Here is a 20,004-nt window from a genome sequence, read left to right on the forward strand (position 1 = left end):
TACTAAATTCATACTGATTTCCTGGATGCAAAAGCCTGTCCTGACTCACTTAAGGGATGCCAAGAGAGCTCACTTGTCAATGCAAGGGCATGCATCTTCCTCCTCAAAATTGTCCAGTTTTTCCTCCTCCCTTCCCAGTCACCCCTACTTTCTCCCTCCCTTGAAGGCCAGCTGTATCTTCTCTACCAATTTCTAAAATGGGACTTCTAACCCTTCTATGTTACGTTCAGATTCTAGAGGATCTCAGTGATTCCTAAATCGCAAATAGAATTCAACTGAGCTGTGCTGACAAATCTGAATCTCTAGCAAGAGCCTCCTCATCACAGACCCACATAGACACCTCAAAATTGACCAACTGTTCAAAACTGAACTCATTATCACACCACCCTAGAGGTCCTCCTTCTCCAGTGTCCCCATCTCAGTAAAGAAAACATTGTTCCCTCCAAGGCATTTTTCCTCATTCTAGTCAGAGTTAGCTTTAAAAATGCAAATGTGTTCTGTTTGCTCTCTTGCTTAAAACTAATCATCAGTGGCTTCCCATTTCCCACAGGACAAAATTTGAAATCATTATCAAGGCTCACAAAGTCTTCTTTGCTCTGATTAGTTCTCTGGTCTTATCTCTCAGGTGTCTCTTTCACCAGTGTTAAACTACTTTCTCCCTACTTTCTCCTGTGTATACTTCCCAGTCCTCTCTTCATGCTCCACTCTGCTCTGTGCTCCAATAACCAACCTATAGGGAACACATCATGACTTATCTTGCCTTCCTGGTCTGGACCCAAGGGGAGCACCTGCAGAGATCAGAGAAAGAGGGGGATTTAAGGTCAGGGTGTACATTCACCCAGCCTCCTCCATCTGGCACTGACCCAGGCTGACACCCAAGAGCACAATGTCAACTTGTTCAGGAAGGCTCACCAAACAGCCTTTTTTTCCTCTATATTCCAGTTACAACTCCTTCTGTCACATTCAAGTCCTGTAGTGACGTCAGTCCCAGGGTACAACACTATTCCCTGCACCCTGCTTACACATTAATATTTTTATAACTGGTGCCACATTCCTCAGATTACACAATTGTGTGTTTCACAAGTTTTCTACTAGTTTTCTGTCTGCTCCCAGATTTAAATATATGCCAATTTCAACTTTAAGGCTACTTCTTCAGGGAGGCCCTGTCTAGGCCCCTGGCCTCAGGTTACTACCTGCTAACCATCCCTCAATACCTGTCAATCCCCCATCACAACTTCCTTCACACTTAATGCCAAGCATTAAATGAGTGCCAACGTCCCCTGTTCTGCAGGCAGCACACTCTATCACATCACAGATGAGTCCCTCTTGACCTTGATCATCACCATCACCCAAGAGCTCAACCCAGGATCTGGAACATAATGGATTCTCAAGTTACTTCTCTAATTCATAAATGGATGGATTTCATGAATGAATGGATGGTCCTACTTTTATTCCATAAATAATGCTGCAACAGAAAAAAAAAAGCAAAAGTTCTTGGAAGTACAAATGCTTGATAACATGTTAGTGATGGGACACTTCAATATCTATTTCTCAGAAAATAATGCAAGGAAGATGGAAAATAACTTTGAATTAAAGATATAGCTGCAGAACATTTACTAAAAAACAAGCACACATATGACTCAAAGAAAATAATAAGCAAGATTCAAACAAGCAATGTTCTTTGAACACAATTCAATAAAGCTAGAAATTAATAATTAAAATACAGCCAACAAATGAGTGGAAAAGGAATTAACCACTTATAATATTCTAAATAATTTCCAGGTCAAAGAATTAAAAGTTAAAATTACAGGCCATTAAAAATTAACACTAATGGTTGTACTATGTATAAAAACCTATGGATTTGTCCAAAGCAATATTAATAAGAAAATACATAGCTTTACATACACTTCTAAGTAAAGAATAAAATAAAGAAGCCAAATCCTGCATTTCAAGAAACAAAGAAAGAAAGCAAAATAATCAAAATGGGAAAAACTTTAATAAGTTTAATAAAAGTGAGAATTAAAAAGCAATGCAAAAATTAGAATTTATAAGTAAAACCAAGTATTCTAGAAAACCTGTTAATAAAATGAGAGAAAACACAAATATAAAACATTAATGAGAAAGGTGACATAACTGCGGATAAACTGTCAGTTACTATTTTCTGTAAATTGATCTTGATTAAACAGATGAATTTTAGAAATATGTAACTTTTTCATTTAAATAGCTCAACTTTATAAAAATTGTACATTATTTTGTAATTCCAAAGTCAGTGTTAATTTAAAGGGGAAAAAAATCCTGAATTCTGCCTCTTTCTCCTTCCCCATCTACCCAGCATACAAATATCACACATACACCAATTATTATATCTCAACTCTTCCATGCTCTCATCTTTTAAAAGCATATATTCCACCCCTATTTTGTGTCAGTCATCATGCTAGACCCTGGGAAAACAAAGGTCACTAGGAGAAATCCTCTGCCTTCCGGGATCCCATGGGAGAAACAGATATGTACTCGCTGCAATGCTGATTGGCACACTGAGGATGCATGATGTAATGGCCATCTTTGGTAGAGTTTCTCTGTGTGTCAAGCACTTTCCATTTATCTGAGATTCGGTCCTCTACCCCTGACTCTCACCTGGGCAGTTTCACTTAATACCTTACTATCATCTATATTTAAAAACACTTCACCTACGCAGATGCTTTCAGAGTTTCCAACTTTGCAGTTTCTGTAAGTGGCATCATCTTTATTCAAACTTGAAGCTTTTGGAGTTAAATCAGAGACCAATTCCTAACTGCTGACCTCTGATGTGCTCTTGGACTCATCCTTTGTTTAGAATTCCTATGACTGCTACCTTATTTAAGTCCTTGCTTCTTCCCTGGAGCTGAAAGAAGTGTTCCCCTCCATTATTTAAGTCTCTTTCTTGCTTCACTATCTCAACCCCTCCCAAACCCTCTACACCATTGCCATACCTTCTTTTAAAATCTCTCTCTGACACATTACCCCACCACTCTATACCCCACAACAGTTCCTGCTTTCTCATAAATATAAGTCTCTTTGAGTGGCTTTCAGAGACCCCATAATCAGCTCCTCATTTCACCAATCCATTATGATTTCCAGAGGCTACTTCCCAGTCTGTGTTTTCTCTGTTAGTCAGACCATTCTTAACACTTTCCCCAAAGCACATTATCCACACTCCTATCTCTACACTTTCTAAAATGGCCTATAAATCTCTATCTAGACATTATATACTCTCTAGTTCTCAGCTCCTCCAAAGAGACTGTACTAACTTCATAACCCCTCTCTCTTCTGAAGTCATACGGAACCTATTTTTAAAAATCCAAACAAATGTTATGCTGACTTGCACTATTAGCTTTTGTTCTAGCGCATATTGTTTTGATCTTCCTAACTAATGACTTCATTAAGATTAAAATTAGACCTTGTGATGTTATATAAGGACTTCATTCCATCATTTATCACAGTACTTGTACTTAATGGGTACTTAGTAGATACTTTTGACCAGTCTTTTATTTTTCCTAATGTCGTCTATTTTCTCAAGTGCTCTTGAGAAAAATCAGTGCTGGATTATTTCATCTGCTACAGAGAGTCCAGAGGAAAGGGGATTCCTGTGGATCTTGCTTAAGACAGCAGAGAACTGAGTTTAGGGTTTAAAAGGTAGAACAAGTATATATAGAAAGCAGTCCCACATTGATCGTAATGAGACTAATGGATGAAAAATTCCTGTCTCTGCCTTGGAACCCCCAAATCTTAACAGATTTGGTACTTTCAAACAGGAAAGAATGGAAAAGGGCATTTTCCCAGTAACTATGCAGACGGGTTGAATCTCAATTCCAATTACTAACTGTGTGATTGTAGATTTATTATTTAACCTTTATAGGCCCCAGTTTCCTTTGCCTTAAAACATAGATATTGTGAGGATATGAGGAGATTATGCATTCATGCAGCATAATGCTCAGTATATAGGTGAGCTCAATACATGAATTGCTATTATTTTTCCTTTCTTCCAGAACATTGTACCAGCTATTTGAGTTACAGAAGAAACTGACTCTGACAGTCAACATGGTACAGAGAAGGTACACTGCATACAGGAGGGAAAGATGATTCATAAATTAACCCAGTTCATCAGAAGTAGCTACTCATGTTTAAGGGAATACTTAAAAAAGAGAAGCCTTCCCACCCATCCCCATCAACAGTTCACAGATTTCATACAACACAGTAATGGTGGGCATTAACCATTTCTTCACATCAAAATAGTAACTCATTGTGCAAAAGATAAATTCTAACCACGTGGTGTGAATGGGAATTGCCAAATTACTTATGAATGGGCTGTTGATGACCCAGAGGTGATGCCTGACCCAGCTGAGCCACTCTGGTCATGCATAGACTATCTGGAAGGAAACCTGACCCAGACTGAGGTAATTATAGCTTTAGCCCAGAATTTTAAAATTTGAGATCAGAAAGAAGGAGCCTTGGTATTTCTTTGGTAGCTACACTATGAAATGAACCCAGGCCAGGAGATATTTGCAATGGCATTCCCTGTGGTGGAATGTGGATTGAGTAAATGAAGCTAATACACAGAGAGAAGTAGGAGGAAAGGAGCATTCTTGTGGGATTCATTTCCCTGGTAAACCAGATGCCAGAAGCACAGATACACTTCACTGCTGCACTCGCCAGGCTTAAAGGAATCGACGTGTTTTTCTTTTGCCTAAGTTTATGCAATCATATTTATGTCAATTGAAAATATGTCCTTGCAAAGTCAATGAGATTCTAAAACACTAATTTAAGAATTAATATATATATATATATATATATATATATATATATATATATTTTAGTTGTCGGTGGACAAAACACCTTCATTTTATTTCTACATGGTGCTGAGGATAAAACCCAGTGCCTCACGGGTGCCAGGCAAGCGCTCTACCACTGAGCCACAACCCCAGGCCCCTAATTTAAGAATTTTTTTAAGAACATTGGCTTAGAAGAAGTAAATTCCACCTCCATGAAGTTTCAATTCTATGAAAATTGCTTTCTCAGTAATTTTTCTAAGTATCCTGAAGAGGGCACTGTTTCCATTCACAAACTCTGTCCAAAGCTTTTTTTTTTTTTTTTTTTTTTTTAATGAAAGGGAAGAACTGAGTGAATTGCATGAGTTGATGGTAATTGGTTGGAACATCTGTTGAAATAGCGTTTCTGTAAAGAAAGGAAAAAGTACTATATTTGGAGAAGCCCCGGTCTGCTTTCAAGACTCCTAAATCTGAGTCTTCAGTGAATTGGACCAAAAAAGAAAAACAAAAACAAAAATGAAGACAGGACTAGTGGTGATTCTATGGCTTCAACTAGACTGTGAGTTTATTGGAGAGGAGGATTGGGGAGAGAGGAATTATCCACACAATGTGCAGGGATAGTGACAAGGCTCCATGCATTTTGCCTGGGCTCCCTGAAGAGGAACTGGGTGGTAAGTAACCAGTGAACCCCTCCTTCTGAAATGTTCTCTTTGAACAGGGATAACTGGAGAAGTGGTCGTGGAACAGAACCCTCGATACCTGAGCACCCAGGAGGGAGAAGACCATACCATCTACTGCAATTATTCAGTCACTTCTACAGACAGACTGCACTGGTACAGACAGGATCCAGGGAAAAGCCTGGAATTTCTGTTTATATTGCTGTCAAATGGAGCAGTGAAGCAGGAGGGACCATTAACAGCCTCACTTGATACCATGGCCCGTCTTAGCACCCTGCACATCACAGACACCCAGTATGTTCTCTCTGCCACCTACTTCTGTGCCTTAGTCACACAGTGCTCCCATGACACTGTTGGTCTATACCCAAACCTGCAGCTGGTACCATAGAAGTCCCTGCTGCAGGGTCTGCAGTGGTGAGAGTTGACTCACTGTTTCTGCATCTTGCTTTGCAAGAAAAGTTCAGAAATGAATCAAAAAGGATGGTGCTTTACTTTTATTTTCTTAACTGCAGAAATTTTCTTAAATGGAAAAGCTATGGCGGGGGTGGGGGCACATCCTAAACATGTCTTTTCTGAGAATATGAGTTCTCATCCTTTACTGCCCCACAGTCAAAATCCATTAGTCTTCCATCACAGAATGATTTTTACATTTAGTAGAACTGTCACAAATAATTCCTATGAAATATGGAATCATTATTTTTTATATGTGAATGTAACATATAGCATTTACTAGAGGAAGAAAAAAAGAGTAAGTTATATATAAAAGAATATTCTAGGACAGGCTCCTTACCTAGTGTTTCCTATAAAATGCAGACTATTGTAGTTAGATATGTAGATCCTGTGGATCTTATCTGTTTACCATCACATGTCGAGAGATTCTTCTTGTAGAACTTTAAAACAAAATAAAAGTAGGGTCAATTGAAAATTCCTGAACCCACACCACTGAGTGAAAACATTCTGTGTGTACCTGGCCTACAACCAGAGGATACAAATACTCTCATGTCTCCTGTTTTTCTGATTAATCATTAGAGGAACAACCTTTCAACTAAGCAGTTCATTATCTCTCCCTCAAGACCTTGCCCACTGCCACTCCTGACCAGTGTAAGAATCCAGGAGATTTAAGCCATTCAGAAAAGGATTAGTACAGCTTCCATGCTCATGTGGTAGACCTCAGCTTGTTTCTTGATGACATCTGGTCTCCCCATGGTCTGAGAGGGATTGCAGGACAACTGCTGCTGCTGAGGCAGCCAGTAAAGGATGATCCCACAGCCTCAGCCACAATTTGGCCTATGTTACCTCCTGCTTGTACTCCCAAGTTTACAGGCTCCCATTCTTCTTCACAGACACAGGACCATTTCCCAAGTCCCAGAAAACCACAGAATGCTGGATTTGCATGATTCTGACTTTCATATCATGGGCCCAAGCTGGGCACAGTGGTGCACACCTGTAATATCAGCAACTTGGTAGGCTGAGGAAGGAGAATAGCAATTTTGAGGCCAGCTGCAATAACTTAGAGAGGCCCTAAGCAATTTAGCAAGACCCTGTCTCAAAATACAAAATAAAAAGTCTGGGGATGTAGCTCAGTGGCAATGTGGCCTGGGTTCAATGCCCAGTATCAAAAACCAAAACAAAAAAGCCCTGTCATGGACCCACAATGACCCCTTTTCTATCTTTTGTGATCTATCCCTAAGTGGTAAATATCTTTTGTTTTGCATATCTCAGAACCAAAGGATCCACAACTTTTACTAGCTTGACAATAGGCTTATGCACCAACCCACTTAAGGAAAGATACTCTTAATAACCCAAGATAACCCTGCTGACCCACTCTGATGGAGCTTAGCTTCAATGGCTCAAGGGTAATTTCCCTCCCAAATAAGACTCTGCAGAGCAACTAGTGTCAGTGTTCTATTAGAGGACACCCACAATGATTCCATGGTCTCAACACTTACTATTCTAAGGGATACTACCCTCAGTGGAGCAACAACTATTTTCTGTGACATCTTGAATAACGGAACTAACCCAGTCTTTATCAAAGGCAGGCACTCAGTTTCTGTAATAAAAGTGAATCAAGCATAATCTAATACAATGAAATACAATTGCATATTAAGTTCTGATCTCCTTCCTAAAGCATCAGTGAAAACACTTTGCTTAATGGCAGAGTTGTACCTACTTTGATATCACCTAGATTTATCTTCTAGGTCCTATTGCACCTTGATTGATCCCATAATATTCTTGTCCAAGAATGGTTGTAGTGGGCAGTCACTCCCTGGTAGGGAACCCTTATGAAACTCTAGAATCTCGCTCATGTCCTCCGTGGGTGAGGGAGTGGGTACCCATCTGAGGGATGGATTGGCTGATAAATAAAAGCTATGAAAGTAGTATATAAGAAATAAAGACAAAAGGCAAGAATATTTTTAAAGCAGGGGCATGACCCATTGAGCCAATCAGAAGAGTCTGGCTTCTAACAAACAAGAAGCCCTCACTTGCTTTATTTACAGCAGTACAGATCAAAGAGGATAGGTAGGTATAAGGTTTCAGTGTTAGAGAGGTCTTGTCTGAGATCAGGGTGTCTGATGTCTCCATGCTTGCTTATAGGTGTGGCAGGGATCCTGAAGTAAACAGGTTATTTGGCATCTATTTCCAGAAGGCTGTTTGATCCTAAGGCTGTGGGCTACGACAGAGGCCAGCATGGTCCCAACTTAATGGTTTGAACAAACCATAATTTATATATATCCTCCAACACTAAACAATTCCTAATTTTTTTCTTATACACTGTTAAGAAAGTGAATGTTTAGTTCCCATCCAGATCTGTATGTTGAAACCTTACATCCTGATGTGATGGTCTTAGAAGAGGGCCTCTGGGAGGTGATCAGTGTTAGACAAGGTTATGAGAGTGGAGCCCTCTAGATGGGCTTAGTGTCCTTATAGAAGTCGGCAGAGAGCGCGCTTCCTCTCTCTGCCATGTAAGGATACACCCAGAGGATGGAATTCTGCAATTCTGAAGAGAACTCTCACTAGAATCCTTGCTGGCACCCTGATCTCAGACTTCCACTCTACCCTACACCCCTGGGAGAGGCAGATATCTGTTGTTCATAAACTACCGAGTCTGTGACTTTGGTGTAGCAGCCTGAATTAAAAACATATACTTCTCAAAGTATAATATTCTTTCCTGTTTTAGAGGCTTTGCCTCCCTCTGAATAATCTGTAAGGTTTTCCTGCCTAAGCTTCTCGAGGTCCAGAGTCGGTGGCTCTGAGGGACAGCACTGCACCTTCCTTTGCAGCACAGTCTGGGTGCTGAGTTGGCGGGTGTGTTCTGCTGCCTTTTCTCTATGGAGGTGAAGCTTGTCAGTGAACCAGGTCAGTTACTAATTGAAATGCCAGCTCAAATCAGATGCCTTCACTATCAAGGATTCCATGACACTGAAAAATCAAGAAAATCCTCAGAAGCCACAAAAGGTCAGGTATTCTATTTCCCCACCCATTGCATGCACAATAATGTTTTTATCTGTAATTGCAATCCACTGTCTTCATTTTTCAGGAATGTATGAGGAGCAATGGATGGTCAAAAATAATGAAAATAAAGGTCAGTTATATTCTACATTTAAATGGACACTACAATTCTAGATAAAAATGTTAAGCTGGAGTGTCCAACACAGCAGGGCTACTAGGTCCTGGAGATTTCGACTGGCCAGAGGCATTAGTTCTTCCTTCCTTCTTTGTTCTCCTTCTATTGACTCTTTTGAAGGTCTTATCAAGAAGATAAGTTTTTATTTGTGAGGAAAAGGCCAACCACCCTGTTGGTAAATACAGAGGGGAAAACCCAGCCTGGCAATTAGTCATACAGAAGAAAACACGAGGAGAGAACTTTTTAGCCAAAATGCCCTGCTTTTCATACCAAATTCATTTTCCCTTTAAATAAATGTGGAGCCTCATAGATGACACCGTGTCTTCAATCAGGTTGTGAGGTACAAAGATACAGAGATTCATACCATTCTGTTCAAGAATCTTCTAGACACTAGGAAAAAAGAAAATAAGAGATTGATATAGACATTACTTATGTCTCATTGCGGCTATCAGAACAAGAATGAACACACATGGGAAATGGAAAAAGAAAACCATGATTATTCACTAAACTGACTGAAGTAGTATTTTAAATAGTGTCTATGAAATTGTCAAGAGAGAGCCCTAACAGCTTATTTGGGAAAGAAAGAAAGAAAGAAAGAAAGAAAGAAAGAAAGAAAGAAAGAAAGAAAGAAAGGAAGGAAGGAAGGAAGGAAGGAAGGAAGGAAGGAAGGAAGGAAGGAATTCTTTTAAAGAAGATCATAACTAGAAAATCAGATTTTAAACTTTTCCCTTTTTAAACTTGTTTTTTTTTTTTTAAGAAAGAAAGAAGGCCAGGCACATTAGCACACACCTGTAATCCCAGTAACTTGGAGGCTGAGGCAGGAGGATCACAAGTTCAAGGCCAATCTCAACAACTTAGCAAGGCGCTGAGCAACTTAATGAGACTCTGTCTCAAAATAAAAAATAAAAAGACTTGGGGATGTAGCTCAGTGGTAAAGCACCCCTATGTTCAATCCCCAGTGCACTGCCCCCCCCACCCCACCACAAAAAAGGAAGAAAAGTAGAACTGCAAAGAACAAGTCTGACATGGTAATATCTCATCTCAGACCTGGGAGGCTATAAAAGAGCAAGAAGTTATGAATAAACACCAGCAGTGACTGTCTTTGAAGATGGAATTTATTGTTTCTTCTGCACTCGTTCTCCATCCACAGACTGGGAGCAATAACTATGCAGCTTTCTCACTCCTGAGAATAATTTTGGAAAAATGAGATGTTCACTGAAGCTGCCAGTCAACAAACTACACCAAAAAGCATCCTATCTAAATGTGGCTGATTCTTCCACACTGAATAACAAGGGGTATTTTCACAAAGAGTCCCAAGTGCCCTACAACCCAAGAAGGACTCCTAAAGAAAAGTTTTAGGGTTGAATCTCAAGAAAATTTATCTTTTTGCCCTTACCTGGATTTACCTCAAGACCACCTGGGCATTCTCGCCAATCAGAAGAATATCACATTGTTTCCTGTACAGTTGCCAGTTTCCTCTTCTTCTCCCTGTATTTTTTGTTTGCTTTCATTTTCGTTCTACTAAATGGTGACATTTATTTAAACTTTGCCCTTTTCAGAGTAAATGAGAACAAATTTCACTCCCAGGAAATCCTCCAAGTGAACATTTCATAAAAATAATTGAAAACACATTTTCCCATACTACCAGTGAGATGAACAAGCCTTGGGACAGTACCATCAGATACCAATTTCATCAGAATTTCATCCCAAGCTTCTAGAAAAATAATAATATTGATTCGGTACAGCTCTTAAGTGAAAATATTTCAGAAATTGCAATTACAGGGTAAAAACGGACCTAAACGTTTCAACACGTGGACCTCCTAAGCAACGGCATATTTTAAAAAATAAAAATAAATGAAAATTTTTTTAAAAAATACTTTTTTATCTGGATTGCCCCCAGAGTCTTCACCAGCTAATCAGCTTCCACAGCAATTTGCAGGCGGGTCCTGAAAGGTCAGCAATAGCGGTGTGCAGACCGAAAGCTCCTGTCACTGGGCAGAGCCTCCAGCACTGTCTATAATAACTTCTATATTCAGACAAAATGAAATTTGACATGAAAAACTGACTTAGTTCCATTGACCTTTGAGTCAAGCAGAGAGGCTCCACTCTTAGGCAGACAGAACTTCAACCTTCCATTTATAAATATTCACAATGTCTCATAAATTTCAATTTTTCTGAACTGTTACTAAGCAAGATTCCTTGTTAATGACTGTTGCCAGGAAATTTTTATTTTGTATTTGTGAACTCAATTTCTGTACTGTTACATAATCAGACAAGAAGTGTTATATCAGAGTTCCCCTAACCTTTCTGAGGCATTTAACAGCATATTTCCATGTTGGAACAATTTCACAAGAAAAGCATTCACAACAGGAATAAAAAATAATCTTTGCTCTATGCAATATAATCAAGTGAAGGAATAATATTCACTTAAACCCCCTAATCTCTTCCTTCTTACAGAGGTCTCTGGGATTCTAAACATGAAATTTTAGATCTTCATAAAGTCAAGAGTATAAACAAACCTCCGAACAAATTAATTTCACTCAGAAACCCATTCATTTGAAATTGAGAATACAAAAAATTAAGTTCCTCCCACCTCCCTTTCTGACCCCTTTCCCCAATTTATGAGTGTATACATTGTTTTACTTTCTTTTCCAAAAAAAAAAATCACTATTACCAAGACTGAGCCCAGGGGCTTTCTAGAACTGAGCTACATCCCCAATCCTTTTTCATATTTTTTTATGTTGAAACAGAGTCTTGCTAAGTTGCTGAGGATCTCCCTAAACGGCTGAGGCTGTCCTGGAACTTGGGTTCCTTCTGCCTGGGCCTCTCAAGTGGATGGGATTAAGGTGTGTACTGCCATACCAGGCTTATTAAACCTTATTTTAAAGATATAAAATAGGCATTGAAAACCGAGCCAGTCACTTGTAAGCATGTGACAGTGTAGTCAGTAAATGTCATCATGAGGTGGCAATATCTTGCACACTAGGGCATGCTAAACCAAGTGAGTTCAGCCCAGTGGCTCCTTCACGGATGGTTCCCATGAAGCTAATCCCAGCTTCTGGCACTCGCTGTTAGTGACCAGAGCCTCTTACCAATAAGAAGCTCCGTGAAACACTCAGGTTCATTCTGATCAGAAACACCGGTCACCATGCCCACTCACTGTAGAACTTAGGAGAAACTTTCTTTCAATTGTGCTATTCATGTCCCAGGACAGTTACTTAACACATATATTTTTCATTTGAATGTACCTTCTCTGTCACATTTTGTTTTATTGTGACAAAATCTTTTTCATTGCTTTTGAAATAGTTGGTTGTTTTTCCTTTTAATATTGTCTCTGCTCCAAGGCTTATCTAGAAATTTATTTGCCTTAATATCAAAAGAAAAGAGACAATTTTCATCTTTCATTATTAATTTTTAGTTATTGGATTATGATCAGAGACTATACTTCGAAGAGCTCTTCTTTTTAAATTTTTGTTAAGATTTACTTTGAGGCCAAGTAGATGATCATAATTAATTTTATTTGAAGCTATGAATTCATCATCTTTGATCATATCATTAAATTCTTCTTTGTCCTTGTTTCCTTCTATTAGACCTGTCACATTCTTTAAAAGGACAATTGAAATCTTCCACTAATTTCATCAAGTTTTCTAGCAAATTGCTTTCATTTCATTTATTTAGTGGCAATATGTTGGCGTATGTGTTTTATTGTATCTCTTCATAAAGTCTTTTTAGTATTAGATAATATTCAAGAGATCATCCATTTCTTCTTGATTGTCATCATTGTATAATATCCTTCATCATCCTGTGTGGCACAGCTTGCTATTTCCCCTCAATGACTAGTTTGTTTTCTCCCCGTCCTTTATTCTGCCCCCAAATAATGTCTATATTTCCCAGACTTTGCAGCTAGATATGGCCACTAACTAAATTCTGGTTGACAGAATCCAAGCGTAAATATCATGTGGCCATTTTTGGAAATCTCTCTTAAACTCTGCATGCAGACTCTGCGGTCTCCCCTTTCTTCTCCTTCCTTGATGGAGTTGGTCATCTGAGAGTCAACCACCTCCACTTGGCCTGTGCCCAGTTATTCTTCTTCAGTGAGAGCCCCTTGGCAGGCATATCGTTCTCATTTCCTAGCTACCTTCTACGAACTCCTCTAAGGAAGCCAAGTAGTTTCAGATATTTTTAGATGACAGCATTTTAAAAGACTATAGCGTCATTCCTACACTGCTGTGTCTGAAACACGTTGGAGTCGATCACTTTGGAAAGCCAGATCCTCTCAGAGTTCCAGATGGAAAGCAGGTAATGATCATCATTACTAGTTCAGGGCTTTAGACTCAGGATTCATGGTAATAACCGCCCTGAAACCTCAGGCTTTGCTCTTCATAAAGCAAATTTTCAAAAAGAAAAATTATCAGGTACTTAATTCTCATGATTCAAAAATACTGTCATCTGAAATATATTTTCTCATCTTAAGACTTTTAAAGTTCATTTGAAATAGAAAACCAATGCTTGATGCTTTGGTCTCATTGGATTCTTTTGTAATCCCCCTTTCCTGGATCTATTAGATTCAGTCCAAGAATTTATGGCAAAAAGACTACAGGGGGGAAATAATTGAAAAGAAGAAAAATGTGATATTTGAAACTCTTATTCCACTGCATTTAGAATCTGAGATTCTAATAATATAATATTGTGAATACCATACTGAGTATCAAAAGGAATTCCTTGATGTTCAGACATTCTGTGGTGAACACTGCCTTAAGGTAAGTTTCATAATGTACTTAAGCCTTACTTTTCTTGTCAGAAACGTGAAAAAAAATGATACTTGCCAAAGTTTTTACAACATTTAAAATGGACTGATATATTTGTGAGTTCAATAGCACACATACCAGATCTTCTAGATCTTCCTTCCTTTATTGGAGGAAACCCAAAAAGACAAGAGAAGGAATGGGTGCATGGTTTTCCCATAGGCAGCCCACACATCATTATTCTGGGCCAGCACAAAGCAATCTAGCAGGGCTAATGTCAGAGCTTAAGAAAGAGATTACATTCTTGAGGCAGGGAAATTTTAAGCTGATTTATTGAGGAAGCACCAGACCTTACCTGGCACAGGGGCTGGACTCCAAACTATGTGATTATAGCAATATGAAGGCAACCTGTGGCCTTCAGTCCTGATCTGCCACTTCTGCACTCTTCCAGAATTGATTGACTCAAGCTCTAGGCTGTAGCTCTATCAGGAGAACCAGTTTCTACTCTGAAGGTCAGCCTGCAGGGAATCAATCACCTTTCTCTCTCAGTGTGGGAACTTCACAAACACAGAGCCTGACAGGTAGCTGGTGTAAATGTAGAAGGAGAGTGTGTAGCCATGGGGACAAGATTTCCAGTTCCTTTGTAATGGAGGAAGTGTGTTTACCCTCAAGTAATTAATTATTCAGCAAGTGTTTGCTGAGCACCATGTACCAGGCTCTATTCTAGGCATTTGAGCTGTAACTCTAACAACATGCACAAAGACATCAGCTCTATGGAGATGGACTTAATGAGACTTAAAGTCAATAAATATACAGGATGTTAAAAGATATGGAGACAACTCAGAGCACTTAGGAGGATGGTGAGTGATGAGCAGAGCCACAGGAGAATGATTCCCCTTGAAATTTTAGAGGGACATCAGAGGAGGCTCACCAGAAGGATAACATTTGAGCAAATCTTTAAAGAAGATGAGGGAGTGAACCTTGAGGGCACCTAGGGCAAACGCTTTCCAAGCAGAGAAAAGAGTCCAGTCCAGTTTGGAAATGCCTAATGGGCCCATCTGGTGAAATGAGTAACCCTAGGAGGGCTTTGAGAAAGAAATCATGTGATCTCACTTCCATTTAAAAGTCTCACTCTAGCTGCTGTGTTGAGAATACGTACAGATGGTCAAGATGAAAATAGCAAATATTGTTGTGTTAACATAAGAACGGACGGTGTCTGGAGTTACTCTGAGCACAGAGGTTTCTTCCACCAGAAAAGCCATTCGGGAGCAGCTGTTGCTATTACTCTTGCTGATGGAAAAGGGAGGGAGAGGCATTTGATAGCCTTGCTGGGGTCCTCTGACTGCAGATGACCTGTGAGTTTGGGGAAAATGAGAGGAAGGAGTCCTGATTTCAGCTGCAAGAAGTCTTGTTACGAAGGCATCTTACAGAAGGCAATATTAGACTTTCTTCTGTTATGCAAGACTCCCTTCTAAAATTTAAGCATGTTAAGGACCTTTGAAAATTGTCCTATGGTGGCGAAGGTAATGGAAAAGCTGGAGCAGAGAGGAAATGAAAATCCAACATGCCTGGGAGAACGGCTGTGTAATAAAGCTCTCTGCACCTCCCTGTTTTGCGCAAGGGTGGGTAATCAGCAAATGGAGAAGAATGTTCAGTGCCTGAGCTTCCAGCAGATACAGGCTTTAGCAGGGCTGTCTACATAATTTTCAGGGCCTGGTACAAAGTGAAAATTCAGAGCTTCTTGTTCAAAGCTTATTAAGACAGTGACAGCAGAGCTTTAAACTAGGCATGTGACCCACTAAGCCTGGGTCCTATTGTCAAAAGCCGTTCGTGGGCTGTGTATGGACTTTGTCAGCATCTCAGCCTAGTGAATAGGAACATCTGGGGTCTGGGAACTTCCAATGGATATTTCCTCTGTGTCAGACTGCCCAGAGACGTTGTGAATTCCTATTCCGCTCTGCTATGTCCCACACAGCACCTGAGATGGGTATGACCTGCCAGTATGCCAATCAACCTGTTGACTACAAGACATCACAAAGCAAGACTCCCCCTTGAAACCTTATCCCTGCCTTTGATGTACCTCCTTAAATAAACCACGGAGTCTCCAGCTCCCGTGTGGACTAAACCTATCAGGAGCTCCACCTTTGAAAATATATTTCTGACTCTTTGTCTTCTGTTCTTCACTAATTATTCTAGACTTTAATTTCTCAGGTGGCCTACGCCCTCCTCAGCAGGAATACAAACCCTACAATGAGACGCTGGCTATCACCTCATATCCTATAAGATGGCACAGGTTTCACACCCCCGAAGCTGGCCCTCATCTTTAGCTTGAAAGTTTGTTTCTCAAATACATTTTTCAGATATTGATGTTACATACAGGAGCATGCGGAAAACATCACATTAGTTTGATACTAGTTCAACAGACAGTGCCATACACTAAGAGCAAATTACCCTCCACCTGCCTCTGAGCTGGTAAGACGCCCTGTTCTCTTGGCTTTGCACTTTGATCATAAACCCTTCAACTAGGACCCCAGTAGTGGCAGAGTTCCAAGTGCAAGGAGATTTTATCTACAGAGGAAATGTATACATAAAGGGGCTAATTGTCAAACCATATAAGGAGTTAAGTTTTACTGTGAGATATTTTTACAACCTTAAAGTGAGAAGCATTCATTGCCCTGACCTATATAGATGTTGTCTAAGCAAAATCTCCAACTTCGTTCTCTCCTTATAGTTTCAGATTACTTCATCCATAAGAGAAACTGCATCATCATTAAAAAACATTAAAAAACAGCCAAATGGGGCCTTCTGTTGAGGGCCTTTACTGTCTTCTCTTCTGAAGCAAGGAGCAAAGAAGTAACCTTGGAAGAATACATACTGAGTTAAATTCCCAGACATTGAAGTCAAAAAACATTCACGCATCACATAATAACACCTTAGTGAAAGGCCAGATACACAATAGAGGTCTCAAAAGATTACAACAGAGCTGAAAAATTCCTGTCGCCTGAGTGTTACTTAGTACCCATGTGTTTGTTGTGGTGCTGGTGAAAACAAACCCATCACACTGCCAGTCATAAGAAGCATATGACTGGCAATGCAAGGAGTTTTACACAAACAATTATACACAAATATAATACTCAAGAATGATAATAAATATATATGTTATTGGTTGTGTCATCCTTAAAGAAAAGGAGGACAGTAAAATAACACATCCCTAAAATGCACCTTTCCATTCCCAGGAACCTAGTCAAGTTAAGGGAACAGTAAGAATGGTCCCAGACCTGCTCTCTCTGACTCTTTCTTGCATAGATTGCAAAGAGGGCAGGTTGATTATCTGTAGGAAGTGCTTTCTTGCACATGTACCAGTGCATTGTTCCTTGGGATGCTGGTCACACAAGGAACAAAGCAAACTAAGCAAACAGATGATGTCACTGTTTCTCTAGCCTGGCTTATAAATCCCTCTCCCTACATTAACTGGCATGGATCAGAGCATGGTGGAGAGGGAAGTGCTCATCCAGCTGGCTGCCACTGGACAGAGCATTGTGGGGGAATGAAGTGTTATTTTCTGGTGACGCACCAGAGGCACCATGTGAAATGTAGGTACACTTGTCAGCCCATCACCACTGGACTTTCTGTCTAACCTGTCACCAACTGGACATTCTGGTGACTTTCCCATCACCGCTGGATCTTTCCTGAGAGCATTCTTAATAAACTTTGTATCTTGCATCCCATCTCTGGATGTCTTTGGGGTTTTAGAAACCTATCTCATTGCCCTAGTACAGCTGGGTTTTGAACAAAACAATTTTAGGTATTTACTATCCTATTCTTTTTATTGTTGTATTTATTTACTTACTTGCTTGCTTGATTGCTTGCTTAGGTACTGGAGATTGAAACGAGTGGCACTCTACTGCCAAGATATAGCCCCATATTTTTTTTAATTTTTATTTTTTTAACATAGGTTCTCACCAGTTTGCTGAGGAATTCACTAAGTTGTGCCACGGCTGGCCTCAAACGTGTGATCCTCCTGCCTCAGCCTCCTGAGTCCCTGAATCACAGGAGCGCACCACCACTCTCAACTTATCATTATTTTAGAGTACTCATCCTTATTTTAAAAAAGCTTATTGTAAAACAGCATGCCATGTTATGCTGGCAACAGCCTCACACATCTCATGTTTACCTTTGATTGGCATCAAAAGGCCACATCAAGAGCTGGATGGCCTGGCACATGCCTGCAATGCCAGCAACTCAGGAGGATGAGACAGGAGGATAGCAAATTTAGGGATAGCCTCAGCAATTTAGTGAAGACCCTGCCTCAAAATTTAAAAAATAAATAAATAAAAAGAGGCTGGGGGTGTAGCTCAGTGGTAGAGCACCCCTGGGTTCAATCTCCAGTACCACAAAGGAAAAAAGGACACATCATGTGATACATCTGTACCATCTAGGTTGGTATTAAGTATATTTCATGACATTCACACAATGACAATATCACCTGACAAAACATTTCTCAGAAGATTCCCCATAGTTGAGCAACATGTAACTATACTTTATTCACTCAATGATTTATTCATTCATTTAATCAACAAATTTTGATTTGAACTACAATTTTTTTAACTCCTATTATCTGAAAGTCTTATAGTGTCTGCAGCCTAATGAAGAGCTGTTGAGTGACCTGTGAACAGACAGACAAGGCCTGCAAACTTGACAATCAGAGACAGATCTGGTCTGGCTTCGTAACTCTGAGCAGTGTGCGAGCTTGGGTAATTTATTTAGCCTCTCTGATCCTCAGTTCTCTCATCTGTAAAATGGGTGGCATTATCACACTAACTTTTCATAGTCATGTGAAAAAAATGTATGCAAAGCCTCTGGTCCAATGCCCCACCCCCAGTAAATATTAACTACTGTCATCATCATTTCTATTGACTTGACTAAACACAGAAAGGGCAGCATGAGTCTCACAAACCAGAGTTTCCCTTTTCTAGCCAGTAATTCAATAAGAATTATAGGTAATGCTTAAAATTCAGTCTCTGGACAAGAGCATGGTGCTGTTGTAGGATGTTGTGCTGTTTCTTCCTTCAGTGCAGAAGCACATGTGTGTGTTGGCTTATTTAAGATAAGAAAGACTCCCAGGTGGAATTATGCCAAGTTCATGCATAAACCCTCTCTATCAGGACCCACTGGGTCTAATGATCTTGGAGTTTAAATCTGAAAGAGAAATCACTGAAAGAGAAGCTCCCCAAAGCAAGAGTGGATATTCAACCAGTGGCACAAGTCAGAAGCCTCAACTTCACATGTGCTGTATGCCACCTTCAAGATGAGGTGGGTCTTAGGAACCAACCTTTCCAGACTCTGCAGGGTCCCCAGCACTGATGGCAAAGCACATTCTTTCATTGCAGTGGTGAAACCTGCCACCTAATAACACAATGAAGGAATGTGTATCACCATCAGTCATTTAAAATATGCACCTGTGAAATTCTGATACTGCCCTTGTAATTAAAATGCCTTATAAATCAATAACAAAATATTAATATCCCTGGGGAAAATTAATAATCCACAAGAAAGTAGTAATACAAATGGCCAATTTATAAAGAAGTATACATTTTCTAGCAATCAAATAAATGAAAAATAACAAGGTGATTCATTTTTTCACCTATCAAAATAGTGAAGGTTACACACACACATACCACACACACACACCACACACAATCATGGAATTTTTTTTCATTTCTTCTCTGTTATTCCAACAACTTCCCCTGCCCCTTCCCAAATGGGTACCTCTCATCTTGAACCACTCATGTGTAACCAGAAATAAGGATTGCAAATACTCAACTCCAAGCTAAATCACTTGTAGTCTAAGTACAAGATTGCGTATTGAAGAGAAGTTTTTCCAGTTCTGAAAAACTAGAGAAAACAGTACCAAATTGAGAAAGAAACAAAGGGGAAAGTAGAAGCAATCAAGAAAAACAGAACAGGATTAAGGGGATGAAACTCCATTTTATAGGACAACTTCGGTGAAGTTGAACCACTGCTATGCATCACATCTCCAAGTTCAGAAAAAAAGGGTAAGTACCCCCTAAGAATTACCCACTTCTGAAAGAGAATCAGAAATAGCTTGAGTCACTACTGTTTTCAGCAGAGGTTTTTGCAAATGTAAACAT

At 39.7% G+C, this 20,004-nt stretch overlaps 1 gene segment (V, D, J or C); it reads left to right on the forward strand.

Moving 5' to 3' along the window:
* The first annotated feature begins 5,202 nt into the window (after positions 1–5,202).
* LOC131424988 (T cell receptor alpha variable 39-like) lies at positions 5,203–5,870 on the forward strand. The segment is given in 2 exon segments: positions 5,203–5,364; positions 5,524–5,870. Coding segments are annotated over 2 exon segments (390 nt in total).
* Positions 5,871–20,004: the final 14,134 nt, after the last annotated feature.

Source organism: Marmota monax, unplaced genomic scaffold (assembly GCF_021218885.2).
Source record: "Marmota monax isolate L192 unplaced genomic scaffold, Marmota_monax_Labrador192_F-V1.1 WCK01_AAM20220418_F8-fsc00079, whole genome shotgun sequence".
NCBI lineage: Eukaryota > Metazoa > Chordata > Mammalia > Rodentia > Sciuridae > Marmota > Marmota monax.